Genomic DNA, 16,164 nt, shown 5'->3' on the forward strand with positions numbered 1-16,164 from the left:
GTGGTGGGTGCCTGTTACCTAGTGTTACTCATCTGTTTCTGAAATGAACTTGGGTGGCTAAGGCAAGAGAATAAATTGCTTAAGCTCAAGAGTTTGAGGTTGCCGTGAGCTATGACACCACAGCACTCTACTGAGGGTGACAAAGTGAGACTGTCTCAAGAAAAAAGAAATAACTCATCATCGCAAGAGTCAGGCTCGTTATCATTATCGTCTCTGAGGAATGGCAGAAGAGAGCTGTGCCGAGGAGAGGAGCCACATGTGCCCCAAGCATGCTCTTGCCTAAGCCAGGAATTTTAGAAATATTTATTCCATAATTATTAAATCACATACATAGCTTTTAATGTACTTTTCTATATGTGTGTTATATTTTGCAACCAAAACATTTTTTAAAACTGCTGTAAAATTCTTGTTGCCACAAAATTAACTACATCAATAACATCCCATAGTGTGGTGTGTTCTGGCTCCAGCTTCTGTGCTAGAGTAACTGCCTGGGAGACAGGCTGTGAATGAACTTGACCTGGTTGCTCTCACTGTGACCTTTGTTTGCAATCCTTCCTTTCTTTTCTCTTTAAAAAAGTTTTTAGTCAAAACAAATAATTAATCAGTGGTGACACTTACATAAGTTTTGCATAAAACATAGTTTTTATTTTTAAAAAGTCAATTGTTATTTGCAGCATTGTCAAAAGGTGTATAAAAGAAAGTGTATCTTCTCTACTATAGCTTTAGAGGGGTCACAGAAAAGTCATTTCAAAATGTATTTCATTATTGAAACACAATGTAGTAAATACTAGACAGAAACAGAATCTACCAAACACCGTCATAGTGGAAGATAAATTAGAAACATCTGTGCTTGCAGTTTAACCTCTTTGGAAACTTCCTGCATTGTCTAACTTACTTGAAGACTTGCACCTTGGGTGTTTAGAAAAGCTTTATGTACATATTCTCAAGGCATTTGCTGACAGAGGAAGGTTGTTCTTTTCGGTTTGTGTTCCATGTATTATTTCAGAAGTTTTTATATTGGCAAGAAGAAAACTATTTCCCCCATGGTGTGTTTCTTTTGGACTTTCATTTTTAAGAAAGCTCAGAAGAGGCCTTTTAGCATTTATTTTTGGTGACTTTCCTTTAAAGTATTGACTTGACTAGTATATTACTGAAACATGCTGGAAATATCGTTGAGTTTTGCCTTACTATTTGGATGTTTACCTTTTAAGTGGCTAACTGAGATAGGTTCAGAATGTCACTAGACTTTACTAGTTATCACTAGATATAACTAGTTATCACTGGATACCTAAGATATGTACTTAGGGTGAAGTCAGTCTTAACAAAAGTGAATGGAAATTCATGCTTTAAAACAGTGTGCTTCTTTTTTGTTTGTTTTTTATTTATTTTTAACCTCATACTCTTGGGCTTAAGCAATTCTCCTGCCTCAGCCTCCCAAGTATCTGGGTCTAGAGTGCCCACCACAATGCCAGGCTATTCTTTTTGTTGTTGCAGTTGTTATTGCTGTTTTAGCTGCCCCAGGCTGGGTTTGAACCTGCTAGCCTCGGTGTATGTGGCCAGTGCCCTACCTACTGAGTTATGGGCACCACCCAACAGTGTGCTTTCTGATCAATTATTATGGGCAACTGCTTGTCAAATCTGATTAGTCGTTAGTTTTGAACTTTGCAGTGTGGCTCCCAAAGAGGGTCAGGAATGTCCTCTCTGCCCATGGTGTTTGCACGCTCCCACCGTGTTAACACTGTCTTTGTTGGTTCATGCTGCAACAGTTAGCGTATGTAAATGTCACCCGTAAGGTCCCTTAGATACGGAAGCTCCAACACGTGGCAATAGATTGAATAAAGGGGAGAGCCCGTGGGTCCCCACCAACCATGGTGCCTGCTCCCCCAGATCAAGTGGACGTGCCAACCCGAGTCCCTAAATTAAATACTAGTAAAGGGATCGGGGCCTGTAGCTCAGTGGCTAGGGTGCCAGCCACATACCCCAAAGCTGGTGGCTTCAAACCCAGCCTGGGCCTGCCAAACAACAACAACAAAAATAGCTGACATTGCGGTGGGTGCCTGTAGTCCCAGTTACTTGGGAGGCTGAGGAAAGAGAATCTCTTAAGCCCAAGAGTTGGAGGTTGCTGTGAGCTGTGACACCATAGCACTCTACTGAGAGTGACATAGTGAGACTCTGTCTCAAAAAATAAATAAATAAATGAATACTAGTAAGGCTTAATTTCTTTTTATGTTATGTTATTTTATTTTATTTTATTTAAATTAAGGCTTAATTTCTGTCTCCCTTTTTTTATGGTTAAAAAAAATTATGTGTCTATGAATAGTAAATACTATATTCTGAAATTTTAGGAGTTTTCTTCTGCACCCTGTTTGGAGACTCAGGCAAAACAAGTAGTCTTAAAATTTTATTTGTTTTAACTTAGAAACTCTCCTCTTTTTAATGAAAATGAACAGGAAATGCACTTTTTTTTTTAAGATTGCAATGAGACTGCTCTGATTGACTTTAAGATGAAACACTGGGCCCAAGGCTCTCTGCCTGCTCTTTGCCCACCACCTCTTCAGGCAGACTTGAACATTCCTCTGTAGAAATCCAGCTTCCTTGAAACACAGTTGGAAAAAATCTTGTGGCAAGCCTACCTCTCCAGACCTGCCCTGGCCAACACTTGCTTTCTCTCCAGTCATTAAGGAATGAGCAAAGTTTCCAAAAGTTGGCCTGTGAATATTCACGACTGAGAACCAGTAACTGGACACTGGGTTACCTCATGTGTACTCACACGCGCCCTACAATACAACTCATTCAGGGTAAGAGCATCTGACACTGTGAATGTAAAATGGTGGCATTTCAGCCTCTAAAGTAGATGAAACACTGTGTGTTCCCCAGTGACCTTGAGGCTAAAGGATAGATAGGAATCTGCTTTGTTAACACTCTGCCAAAAGTAATACCTTTAAAATATGCTGATGACAGAAACAACAATATATAAATTAAATAAAAACTTTAAATGAAAGGCAAATAACTTTTTAAAAAAATGGTCTCAAGCAGGAAAATGATGAGCTAGGAAATGGACCATCTGTGATATTCCATTAGCCAAGATAAGTACACTAACTGCTAAAATAATTGACCTGATAATGTCAGCCTTCACTCAGTGTCACCTGTGTGACAGCGTGACATCTGCTGGGAAAGGCTCTGCTGCAGCTGGCCACGCAGGGCCCACTCCACACTGCAGGGCCAGTGGTTCAGACTCTGGGCTGTAAGGTTGACCTGGCTTCATCTGGTTGGTACAGATGGATGAAGGGCACAGGGAAGGCACTCACTCCTCTCAGCTGCTCAGCACTGATCGTGTTCTACCTGGGAAAACTCATCACGTAGCCCTACCCAGATATGCAAGGTTTAGAAAGTTTAGCTTTGATGAAAGAGAAAGTGGGTTTGGTGAGCACCAGGCCAGGCTCTGTCATACACAGAGCACCAACTAGACCAAGCAGCCCCAGTGTAGAATGAGCATCACCAGGTCTGACTTTGGAAAAGTCTTGGGAAGTGCCCCCCACCCCCGATTTTTTTTCTGTCTGTCTTAATATAGTACAGGAATCTGTCTGCCAGGACCAAATTCACTTCTTGCTGTTCCTTGAACCATGCTCTTCCATGCTCTGTCCCTTTGCATGTGATGTCTGCCTCGTTCTTTACAATACTCCTTCCCTTCCAACCCCCCTTCCTCATCTTTTAAGATGTAAGTCAGCATTTATTTCCTCTGTGAACTCCTGATGACACAGAAGATGCGATCTCATCTCAACGGTTTCCGAACTTCAGCCTTTGCTCTGTTCCTATCTCTATCACTGAATGCATCAGCCAGTGTCATAATTACTTAAGAAATCAGCATGTTTCCAAAAGGATGGAGTGTGCTAACACAATCTAGTGACCTTCATTTTTCAAGGATAAGTATTGTAAGGCTTTTGGACCTTAGTATCCCCCATGCCTATCTAGTGCAGGCCTGGTTAACACACTGAAGTGAGAAAAAAAATTATTACTTTCTCCCTTCCTGCCACTTTTTAGCAATCACACCTCTTGGAGGGGGGGTCAGAATCTCACTCTGTCACTCCTGGTAGAGTGCTGTGGTATCATAACTCACAGCAACCTCAAACTCTTGGGCTTAAGTGATCCTCTTGACACAGCCTCCCAAGTAGCTGGGACTACAGATGCCCACTACCACAACCGGCTAGTTTTTCTCTCTTTCTTCCCTTACCCCCTCTCCCCCCGTTAGTTTTTCTATTTTTAATAGAAATGGTCCCCCTCTTGCTCAGGCTGGTCTTAAACTCCTGAGCTCAAGTGATCCACCTGCTTCATGATCCACTCATGGTGGCCTCCTAGAGTTCTAGGACTACAGGCGTGAGCCAGGGTGCCCAGCCAGTGATCACACTTCTAATGTCCTTTTTGTTTTTGAACATTTTTATATTGTAAAAACAAATAACATAAGTTTTATCACCTTAACCACATTTTACGTTCAGCACAGCAGCATGTTGTGTGAACTCTCAGAGGCATTTTCATCTTGCGACACTCCCTGCTCACCCTGGTGACCAGTAGTCCACTTTGCATTCCTGAGTTTGGCGACTTTGAGGCCTGATATAGGTGGAATCATTCTCTGTGATTTATGCCTGGCTCATTTCACTTCCCACAACAGCCTCAGAGTTCACATATAGCTCACACGGGATTTTCTTCCATTTTAAAAGGCTGATTAATATTCCACTGAGAGTGTACTCACATTTTCTTTATCCATTTACTCATTCTAATGTCCTTGTTTTTGACTGTGGGTTACTGGAGGGGGCTGATAGAAAGTATACTTTCTATGGATCCCAGAGTAAAGGTTGATTCTGTATGTTTGAATTTTTCAGGACGTTGAGGTTCTGGTAACTAAAAGAGAAATTACACTGAATGCAAAGGGAGGTGAGATGGTTTTAAAAGCAGTGAGCACATGAAGAACGTCCCTGTTGTATTCAGCTGAGCAAGAGGACCCGCTGCAGAAAGCTCTCAACGTTCCAGGGGCCTCTAACCCAGCCTTTCTGCTGCCTTCCTCAAGCCCTCCTGTTTCATAGCCTCAAAATAGTTCAGGGAGAAAAGAACCGCCCAATTTTAAAGTAGGGCAAAATTAATATAATAAAAAGACAAGCAAGAGCTGTTTCAACATAGAGTCAGTACCATGCTTGTCAGAATGTTAACGCTGCACGGAGGAGTCCAGCCCCAGAGGAGCCCGGCCCTAGCGGTCGGTACGAGCAGGGGACTCCAGGGCTCACTTGAATAGAGGTAGCTGAGGCCTTTCAGAAAACATACCTAACCTTTACTGGAGAGCGTTATCATGGAGCAATCCTCAGTAGTCTTGCATTAATTAACATGATCTTTATTTTTCAGTTGGTCTGGGAGCTGTTGGATGTAGCCATAACGTGCTTGCAGAAATTTCCAAGTAAACTGGCATTTCGTTAACACGTTAAATCTCTATACGCAACTTCCTTCACAAACTGTCACGCTGAATTTTCCAGCACTTAAAATCCCGAATTTTCTGTGAAATACGCCAAATGTAGCTTGAAGTAGTAAATAATCCCCCCAAAGCGACATTAGCAAATTAATTAGAGTGGGAACAAAGAGCCCTTTCTGCGACGGCATGAATGTTGCCTTTATTTTTTCTCACAAGTATGATTTTGGCAAACAGCTGTAGCGCGCGTGGGGAATGGACAAATGACCAAGTGGCAGACGCGGGGCAACGCGCAGGGGCGAGGCCGAGGCGGGCGGCTGCCGGGGCCCGAGCCGGGTCTGGCTCCGCGGCCTCCCGGCCTCTCCTTTCCAGCCGCGGAGAGCGGGCCCCGCCCCACCCCGCCGGCTCCGGTTACAGCCTTCCGAGTTGGACAAACTCGCCGCGGGCGGGTCGGCGGCCGGCGCTCTCCGGCTGGGCGCCGTGTTTATTAATTTACCTTCGGCGGCGCCCCGCGCGGCCCCGCTCCTTTGTGTCCGGCCGTAGCCGCCCGGGCTCCGGGCCGCGGCGGGGAGCGCGTTCCCCGCGTCGCCGACCCCCGGCCGGCACGTGCTGCCCGGGCCGCCCAGGGGCGGGGGCCGCGTCCGCCTGCCACTCTCCGGGGGAGGAGCGCCAGCGGGAGGCGACAGCCGCGACCGAAAGGACGGGGACTGCGGCCAGCGGCGTCCACTAGCGCCGGCCGCCGGGATGTCCCCGGGCGCTCCCTGACCGGCCGGCCGCGCGCACGGCGACTCGCACGCCCGGGCCCGGCTCTGCGGCGGTGGAGGCGCGCGAGGGGGACGCGGCCCGGCATGAGCGACTGCGGGTAAACACGCCGCCGAGGGGCCCAGAGGCCGCGAGCAGCTGCTTTTCTCCCAGTCGCAGCCCTGCCCTTGGATTTGCGACCATGTACGTAGGCGTCGCGGTCCTGCCATTGTCTCTGCCCGGACGCGCGCCGTGCGCCCACCCTGGCCGCGCCGTCCCCGCGCTTCCTGTTCCCGGGAAAGTGACGGCGCTAACCCCGCTCCTCCGCCCTCGTCCCCCCTGTCTGTCCCTGCAGGTCCATTCACATCGTGGCGCTGGGGAACGAGGGCGACGCATTCCACCAGGACAACCGGCCGTCGGGGCTCATCCGCACTTACCTGGGGAGAAGCCCTCTAGTCTCAGGGGACGAGAGCAGTTTGTTGCTGAACGCGACCAGCACCGTCGCGCGTCCGGTGTTCACCGAGTACCAGGCCAGCGCCTTTGGGAACGTCAAGCTGGTGGTGCACGACTGTCCCGTCTGGGTAAGGGGCGGCAGCGGCTGCGCGCACAGGCTGCGGGAGCTTCTCCTTCATTTCTTCCCTCCTCCCCCCTTTGCCCACTTCTGTGACTGTGGAGTGTCTGCTTCACCTGGGCGGAGTTTCACAGCACTTCTGAGAGTATCTCGGATTCTTTGTCTTATTGGGCAGGGGGTAACTCAGGCAGACATCACTCTCAGAAGGTAAAAAGCCCCGCTAGGAACGTGGGGCTCTCGCTCCTACACTTCACCACTGCGGGTTTCCTTTGGTAGACAGCTGACACTTTCATGTGCCAGCCTCGAGAGATGGGGACACAAAGTTTCACCAGCAAAGAGCAGTGTTTTTCATGCCTACCCCTACGGGTAATAGTGTAATATTAGTGTTCTAAAAATACAGCCCTCTGAAAGCTCAACACGGGCAAAAATACTTTTCACTGGGACAGTGGGACCCCTGGAAAAGGCGGGAGGAGGGACTGAGTTAATTTTAAACGACTCATTTATAGCACTATTAGTTAACCTGTGAAAATGTTTAATTAGTTTTTAATCTTAATGATGCAAAATACTCTTGGTATATTATCCATTTGTTTTTAGTGACTGGTAAAGCAGAAATGTTTTACTAATGTTGCTTGGAAAAATTTAAAAATTGTGATCATTGGCTTGGCGCCTGTGGCTCAAGTGGCTTAGGCGCCAGCCATGTACTAAGGTGGCGGGTTCGAATCCAGCCAGAGCCTGCCAAACAACAATGACAGCTGCAACCAAAAAATAGCCGGGTGTTGTGGCGGGCGCCTGTGGTCCCAGCTATTCGGGAGGCTGAGGCAGAAGACTCGCTTAAGCCCAGGAGTTGGAGGTTGCTGTGAGCTGTGATGCCACAGCACTCTACCCAGGGGGACAGCTGGAGGCTCCTGTCTCAAAAAAAAAAAAATTGTGATTATTGAACAGAACTGAAGTGGATAAATTCTAGTCTGATTCTTGAGTGTTTCAATCTACTCACTGACACAGATATTTAAAGTACACAATAACGTATTTTGAATGTTTTTCTGTAATCTTATTTGAAAACTTCTGGTTCTTTACTGATACTGAAATTACATATATTTCAACTAAAGATTGCATTTTGCAACAAGGAAGGTTAGTATCTGAAAAAGACAATACAAATGTGAGATTATTTTTATGTGAGATTTTAACATTTAAACAGCAATTTTAAATAACTGGATCAAGGCTATAGGACACTAGCATCTTTCTAAAAATATATAGAATATACTCAGAAAAAATTATGAAAATTCCCATGTTATGGAAAAAAAAATCTTTTGCCCATATAAATTTTCAGGTAAAGAAAAGTTATGTTAATATCCTAAGGTAAACTAAAACATAGGCCTTTTCAATATAAGGGATGCTATTAAACTGCTAGTTACGAAGTTCATAAGAAATATTGATGCAGAACTAATTGGCTGGAATCTGTGCAAGCAAGTGAAGCCCGTCCTTTACCTTGGCCCCTCCCCTGTGAACCACCTTGCAGTCTAAAAACTTAGTTCCACACAAAGTGAATAGACTGACAACGTGTGGGGAAAGCAGCTAAATTAGGATGTTAGAATTACTTTTCCTGTTTTGAATTTGAGCTGTTAACCTTTTCCTGTTTATGTTGTTGATTTTACAAAAAGAGATGCTGTGATCCCATGTATTGTGTCTAGTAAAATGAAATCTTCCAAATGGATAAAGTAAGCCTCTGTATAGTCTGGATTTCTGCCATATACTGATTGCTGTGGTTTATTATGCTAATCGCTTCTTGTTTGGTTAGACTCTGGCCCGACTTACAGCACTGCATTTGTAACCAGATACAATTTTCTAGGTTATAATGCTCCTCAGACATAGTAGATGATGTTTGTAGAGTTACTCTTTTCTCTACAGGGTGCTTTTCTTCTCCTGGTGATAGGTGAAGCCTATCAGAAATGGTAAGGTCGATTGTATTAGTCAGCTGGTATTTGACAGGTACTCAATCAGAATATTAAATATAGCGGAACAGATAGAGCCCAAATTGTAAATCAGAAGGATCTGATTTCAGGTCCCACATTGTCACTTAATGCCTGTTTGTTCTTGGTAAATCACTTACCATCTCACAGCCTTATTTTTCCTATCTGTAAAATAATCATAGTCCTGCCTCCTAGAGCTTCACTGAGGAGTAAGAAGATGTTAGCACATGTAAAGTTCAGTCTGGAGGTCAGCAGGTAGCAGGTGTGCCATGAGTGCTAGCTCTTCTAATAGTGTTTATCATAACTCTAGTGCAGTGTATCATACTGAGCGAGTGAAGTTTCCCTGTGTGTCATTTGAGATTTATACAGCCACAGTACCAGCTCAGCACGAGGTCAGCATTTGATAGGTGCTGTATTGGCAGCCTCACAGTCAAGTGGAATGAAATTGTTTCAAGGTAGAAATTCAGATTTCTACATTTTTACAGATAAATCCAATTCTCCAATGTGGCTTCAAGCCCGATGTTGCATAACCTCCTAGAGGAAATCCTAGAACTGATTTATAGGGGTGGGAGACTTTGATTTCCTTCATAGTTTTAGAAACCAGTGGAGCATTTTCTCTTTGACGTAGTTTGGACAAGAGATGTGATGTTGCTGCCTTGGAGTTGGGAGGTGGTAGTTGTTTCTCTTCCCTGGTTCTCTGGTGGACCCTTGACCTTGCCCTGGATCCTTGCCTTGTAGACTTGGCACTTTTGAAATAAATGTGCTTCACATTTATGAGTTGCAGCTTGTTATTTAGCAAGTTTTTCTCTCTTACCCATCCTTTTTGTGTGTGTGCAGTTATGTTGTTATTTCGTTTTGCATTTTGATATCTTCTGCTGTTTATTAAAAACATTCCATAAAAAGCAGTGGTAGTAGAGCCACAGTTTTCTTGTGTGGGGCTTGCAGCTGTGATTCATATGACAAATGAAAGCATTTACCGCCTCTGCATTCCCAGTCCCACAGAGTTAATGATGCCAAAGCCCATTTTTTCCTTAACATTCTCCCGTAAACGTCCCCCTCTTCCCTTTATACCTCTCCAGCAACTCCAGAATTTTGAACTATTTAGAATGTAAACAGCAGCTACTTTAAGAGTTAAAAAGCTGCTTCCTACTGGTCCCCCTTACACTTAGATTTCTATCCATCTGTCTACTGCCTTCTTTCTTTGTTACACTCTCTTACGTACTTGGAACTTGAAGACTACAACAGATCCAGTTGGAAATGTGCTAAGTTTTGTGGTTTGGGATTTGGAAATCAGAGGTGAGCTCTGCTGGGAAGCTTTCTCACCTTCTTGCACTGCGTTTCACTTTATTTCTCCTCTGCTTACACCCTCTACCAAGTTCAAGCCTTTGCCTTTGGTGTTTATAGTCCATGCTTTGCTTTATTTATTTATTCATTATTTAAGTTTTGATTGATTGTTTTAAACGTCCTTCAAAAATGCTTAATCCATCCTCTTTCATTAGGGGATCCATATCTGAAACTCTGCAGTTCTTGCTGTTCTGAGTGTCCTTGTGGAGATGGGCAGTCAGGAGGCTGCAGAGAGCTGGGGCAGGAGGGGCACGGGTGAGCAGCCAGGCCCTCTGCAAAAGGCCTCTCTGTGGAACACTCCTCCAGGATTTTCCGACATAGGATGAAAGCTCTGTCACAGCTTGATTGGTTTATTCAAATACTGTTAACCCTGTCTTGGACTCATATTTCCAAGCGCAAACGTTCATCGCCCAACAGCCTCTGGAGGTGTCAGCCACTCTGCCTGTTCTCTTAGTCTAGTTTTATTGCATCCTAGAAATACATGCCAAAGGCCACGTGGAGGGACAGACCGTGATTGATAGTTAACTAGAGAATGAGAAGAAAGCTTCTAGTGTGTGTTTGGCAGTGGAATTAAGATATATAAAGATATTTTCTGTATACCACTATTCATGCAAAATCTCAAAGCATTACATTTTAAAGGAACAGGGTTCATAATAAATTCTAAACATAAATGTTATTAACTTGTACAAAAGTAAAGATTTCAGAACTAGAAAGATCTGTTCTGAATTTATATTTCATATAAGGAAAATATGCACTTACAAATACCTCCCTCACCCTGTTAATCTTGTAATACACAGTATCTTTTTATGTCGGCATCGCCCCCATGCATGGTATCTTTTTATATCTCCACCACCCCTCATGCACACAATACATAAGACAGTACTGTCCAAAGGATGGGTAAAGTTGAAAAGTATATGTGAATGTTGTAAACAAGAGTAAAATATGGAACGCCACAGAGTTCATAGCGTGTTGCAATTCCAAACACTGAAAAATCCTGCAGCGTCTAACTAGGTCACAGGAAATCCTTTGATACTTCCTTACTCATGCTGATGTTCTTCCGTCTCATGCTATGACATTACATTTTTGAAATTATTAGGTGATAAAAATATAGCATAATTTTAAAACTGAGTGCTTATTTTTAAGTATAAATATTGAAGGAGTGCTTATTTTGTGGGACTTTCAGGAATTCTCTAGACCTCTTGTTTAAACAGTACACGGTAGCCCAGGCTAAATGCATAAGTAAAATCAACAAAAAACCAAAATAGAGTCAGCAAACTTCTTACATTTTTAATTTTATGTAGTTACTTAAAAGTAATATATATAATGAATTTTATAAATTAAAATGTAGCAAAACACCTTACTAATATGCTGCAGTTTATTTCATGATCAGTTTGGAGATAAAGGGACTGAAAGCTGCTGTCTGCATTTTGTTTAGGACATTTTTGACAGTGACTGGTACACCTCTCGAAATCTCATCGGGAGCGCCGACATCATTGTGATCAAATACAACGTAAATGACAAGTTTTCATTCCATGAAGTAAAGGATAATTATATTCCAGTGATAAAAAGAGCATTAAATTCGGTTCCAGTAATCATTGCTGCTGTTGGTACCAGACAAAATGGTAAGTATATAATTTTCTTTAAATTTATTCTATTTTTTTCTTTGCAGTTTTGGCCGGGGCTGGGCTTGAACCCACTACCCCTGGTATATGCGGCTGGCACCCTACTCCTTGAGCCAGAGGCGCCGCCCTAAATTTATTTTTTATTGTGAGGTTGCAGGTAACATTTAGCGCTAAGGTTATTAATGATTAATAGGGTTTTTTTTTTTTTGAAAACCAAAATGACTTCAACTGCTAGCTGTTAATCTCTTCATCATTTGATATGATAATAAAACACCACAGAAGAGGCTCACCAATGTCTGTTGATTTGATCGGCACAAGTCTGTCTTCTAAACGGCTCTGCTACAGTAATGAAGAAAGTTAGGAAATGTGCCCTTTTGCTGTGTGAGAAGTATTGAGCTGACACCGAGTCCTGGAAAACTCTTTTTGACAATCTACAAGTCGCCCAACTGGGAAGGGTAGATGATCCGTACAAAGATGTAGGCTTGGACTTTTAGGTAGATAATGCAGAGTTAGTGAAGACACGGCAGTGTCCCAAAGAGGAAGGATCACAGAGGGATCCTCTGGGTTCAGACAGAGTCAGCCACTGCCGCTGCTGCGCATAGGATATGGTTAAATACTTTCCGGCCAACTTAGAACTTACTTTGACGCCCCCCTTACGGAGGCATAAGGACATAAAGTTCACTTATCTTAGAGTGCTAAAGTGTTTTTACATATGTATATATCCAGCAGATGCTCGCAGATCAAGGTATAGAGCATTGCAGCACCCTCCTCAGAGGAGCGGCTGTCCTGGCTTCTGACCATGTAGAGTTGGTTTGCTGGTCTTGAACTTCCCACAGATGGGCTGAGGCAGTGTGCAGTGCCCTCTGCATGGCTAAGGTCAGTTAGCGTAACACTTTGGAGTGGCGTTCATGTTGTGCTTATCTGTGCTTTTATTGCCATCTATTTCCCATAGTGTGAATATGCTGTAATTTATCTGCCCTTCTGATGATGATGCTGCTTCCGTGGTCACCAAGAGTGGGATTGTTGAATCATAGGGCAGATGTATGTCTAGTGACAGCAGATGCAGATAGCACGGGCTTGACTCGCCCTTGCCCCACATCCCCTCTGTTATCCTAGCTTCCTTTTTCTCTCCGGCCGTGATTCTTGAGTTATCCACACTTCCTGAGGCCATTTCCTATTCATTCTTCAGTCCATCGCGGCTGGACTTCATCTTTCACAATTGCATCATTTGTTTTCACTCAGAGTCACCCGTTTCTGTGGTTTGCTTGTGTTCCCCAAAGTTCCTATGTTAGGAACATAATCCCCAATGCAGCAGTGTTGAGAAATGGGACCCTTAGGAGGAGGTTAGGTCATGAGGGCTCTACTTTCATGAACAGAGTAATACTATTATCCCTGAAGTGGGTTAGTTATCTTGGGAGATCCAAGTATATTTAATATACTTCAACAGCAACTGTCTCTTTGAAATTATTGAAATGCATGTCTTCCTCCACTCAGCAAAGCTGCACTGTCCTTCCTGGTCCGTCTAACTCTCTGTCTTCCTTGCTGTCTCACCAGGCATCCTGCCACACATGGGGACACTGTGCTGGTGTTCCCATTCTCTGTCCTGGCTCTTCCCCTCTTCTTCCTCTGCATCCAGACCATGAACCTACCGACCTGGTGTCCTGTCTCCCTGTGTATTCACTGATGCCTGTCCATTCTGTTCCTCTGGTTCCAATCTCTCTCCCAACCCACATCTTCTTAGATCACTTTCTCCTATGAGTATATGTTTCCTCTCAGAATATCTAATTATACATAATAATTCTGTTTTCATTGGCCTACTAAATTTGGTTTTGAGTGGTCATTCTGAATCTCCCCATTTGATGAGAGTCTATCCCATACTATGGATGCTTCTCAAACACAGGGTGATTTTGGTTTGGCGACTTCTGCGGTTTCCTTCTACTGTTGGAATGATGCCTTCCTCCTTGTCTTCCTACCTGCTGTCTGGGGAGGGGGTGGAAGTGGAGATACACACAGGACCATGAGGACCTGCAGGCCTCGCTGCTTCTCCTGGGGTGCCCCTGCCAATCTCCAGGCAGTGTCCTGGGCCTTCTCCTGCTTCTTGCTGCCCCACTGTGGGCAGCAGGCACCTTTTGCAGGGCTGCAGCGCACCTGTGCTCTGAGCTGAAGGGCTCTCTCTGCTCCTGCGCTGATGGTGTCTGCATCAGATAACGCCTGGTTTCTGGGCTCTAATTGCTGATTGTTACTGTATATTTGGTTCTCTCTCTCTCTTCCCCTCTTCCTTCTCCCCCCAGCCTCCTCATCTTTGTGCTTTGGCAGGGAGGTGAGATGGCAGTGTGGTTCAGCGCACCATCTTGAAACTGGAAATGAAAGTGTTCCCACTGTTCTCACGTCTGGGCCTCTACGTGTGCTGTATCCTGCCTGGTGTGCACAGCCCCTGTCATATCTGCACAGCAAACCCTAAGTTGTCCTTCAAGTCATCACTTTTTCTGTGAAGTCCTTTCCCATGCCCCCTGGTGACCTTACACACCTTTATCTCAGTGCTTATTAGATTAGATTATAATTGTCTACAGTTAAGTCTGTGTCAACTCAGCCTGACTATGAGTTGTTTTTTCCTTTTTATCTTTGCATCTTTATATTCCCAGTGCCTGATGGCAGGTAGCTTCTCAATAAACATTTGTTCAGTGAGTGAATGGATGGTTTTATGGATGACCTAAGTAAGCGAAAAAAACAAATTTCACTAACAAGATAAAATTAAATTGCCATATAAGATGTGATAATGAAGTAATTGTGAAGCTAAATCTGGCTCAATTTAAGGATCTTTATCCCCACCCCAACCCCACCCCAACACACACACACACACACACATCCCCTCACCTCCATATCCCTTGCAATACCAGAAACTGTACTGAAACCTCTCCTGGTAATTCTCTTGGAACTCTTAGAATTAATTCAGCAAATAGAGTCCGTCTTATCTCTTTCCTTTGTTACATATGTGTTTGATAAGCTGCACTGCATGATAAGTTCATCATACTTGGCACTGAGTAAATTTTAGCTTTTACTAAATATTCAATCTGTCTTTAAAGGAGAATTTTTTTCAGAATGTGACCAGGATGTATTCGTAGCCTTAATCTCCCAAAGACAGGCATGTCTTTCAGTTATTTTTTGAAGCTCTGATGGAGCCTGTCCTTTGCCAGTCTAGAATTTTTTTTTAAAGAATTTCTAAACCTTTCAAGCAGTGGCAATGTTGTAAATGTCGCCCTACAGGTTCCCAAGGCCATTGCTTTGAAGGATGCCATTCATTTGAATGTCAGAGTTACATTGTGTTTGCTTTAGAGAAAAATAGCCAGTTTATGATAACATCTTAATAAAAAGACTACAATGTCAGCTAGGAAAGTGTAGAACTCTTAATTCAAGAGTTACTTTGATGGTGAAGCACCACAATTTAAAAGTTATTTTGGGTCCACTGATTGTTCTTGATAAAATGCTTAATATAAATTTAGTTAATCCAGAAATGTGTTGCTGGTTCACCTACACAAATCAAACTTGCACTTAAGATCTTAGATTATATAGATTGATATAGAAGAACATAGAATTGTTCAGAAAAGAATTTCAGTATATAGCTAATTAGGGACAAAAGCCTGTGAAGAAGATTGTAACATAATGTTTTAGAGTCCAGATATAGAATAGGTGGCTAAGTGGGAGTGAATTTACAGCACAATATACCCCTGTAATAACTGGGTATGTTTCCTTTTTGGTGAGTGAACAGAGAGAAATGTCTTTTGGTAACATAAAAGAGATAAAAAGATTAGCTGTACGGGGGAGGGGGGCACTTTCTAAGAACTTGCTTATGCTACACTCAGCTGGCTGACACCTGAAATTAGTTGCATTTTTACCTTAAATCCAGATGAGTAAAAATTATTTTAGATTATGTTCAGGTCATTTTTCACTCACAACATTACTGACTTTTCTTGATTTTGTGCAGAAATAAAGTTTAATAAGATGATCTGCCTGCCCACCCCACTCAGCCAACATAAGGAGAACTTTGTAGTCATGAGAAGGCCTCTGTCTTCAGAGACTTCAGAGGCGCTGTTTGTGAGGGCTTTGCAGAGAATGCAGAATACCAGTGTGTTATTTTTCAAGACCAGCTAAATTTTGTATGAAAACTTTATTCACCCAAAACCTAAAGTGATCTTAGAAAAAGTAAATGCAAAAGTTCAAATGAGAACTTATAGCATAATTTAGAGAATGTGAACTTAATTTTTAAGTCATTGTATCTTTGGAATCAATAATTCTTTACTCATAAATTTTTATCTTTGACCTCTAATAGCCAAGACATTACTCAGGAATAAAAACAAAGCAGGGGGAATCATGCTACCAGACCTCAGACTATACTACAAATCCATAGTGATCAAAACAGCATGGTACTGGCACAAAAATAGAGAGGTAGATGTATGGAACAGAATAGAG

General features: G+C 43.4%; 1 protein-coding gene across 3 annotated transcripts in view; it reads left to right on the forward strand.

Moving 5' to 3' along the window:
- Positions 1–6,113: 6,113 nt before the first annotated feature.
- The window catches only part of RHOBTB3 (Rho related BTB domain containing 3), a 65,529-nt gene continuing 55,478 nt past the window's right edge, over positions 6,114–16,164 (forward strand). For all 3 annotated transcript variants that reach the window (XR_002772336.1, XM_023510879.1, XM_023510880.1), the window contains exons 1-3: positions 6,114–6,397; positions 6,549–6,774; positions 11,511–11,697. Coding sequence is in view for 2 of the 3 variants with exons in the window: in XM_023510879.1 (XP_023366647.1) it covers positions 6,396–6,397; positions 6,549–6,774; positions 11,511–11,697 (415 nt within the window). In the remaining variant the exon portion in view is untranslated. The remainder of the gene's footprint in view (positions 6,398–6,548; positions 6,775–11,510; positions 11,698–16,164) is intronic.

The sequence above is a fragment of the Otolemur garnettii genome, unplaced genomic scaffold (genome assembly GCF_000181295.1).
Source record: "Otolemur garnettii isolate 467f Iridium unplaced genomic scaffold, OtoGar3 scaffold00017, whole genome shotgun sequence".
NCBI classification, from domain to species: Eukaryota; Metazoa; Chordata; class Mammalia; order Primates; family Galagidae; genus Otolemur; species Otolemur garnettii.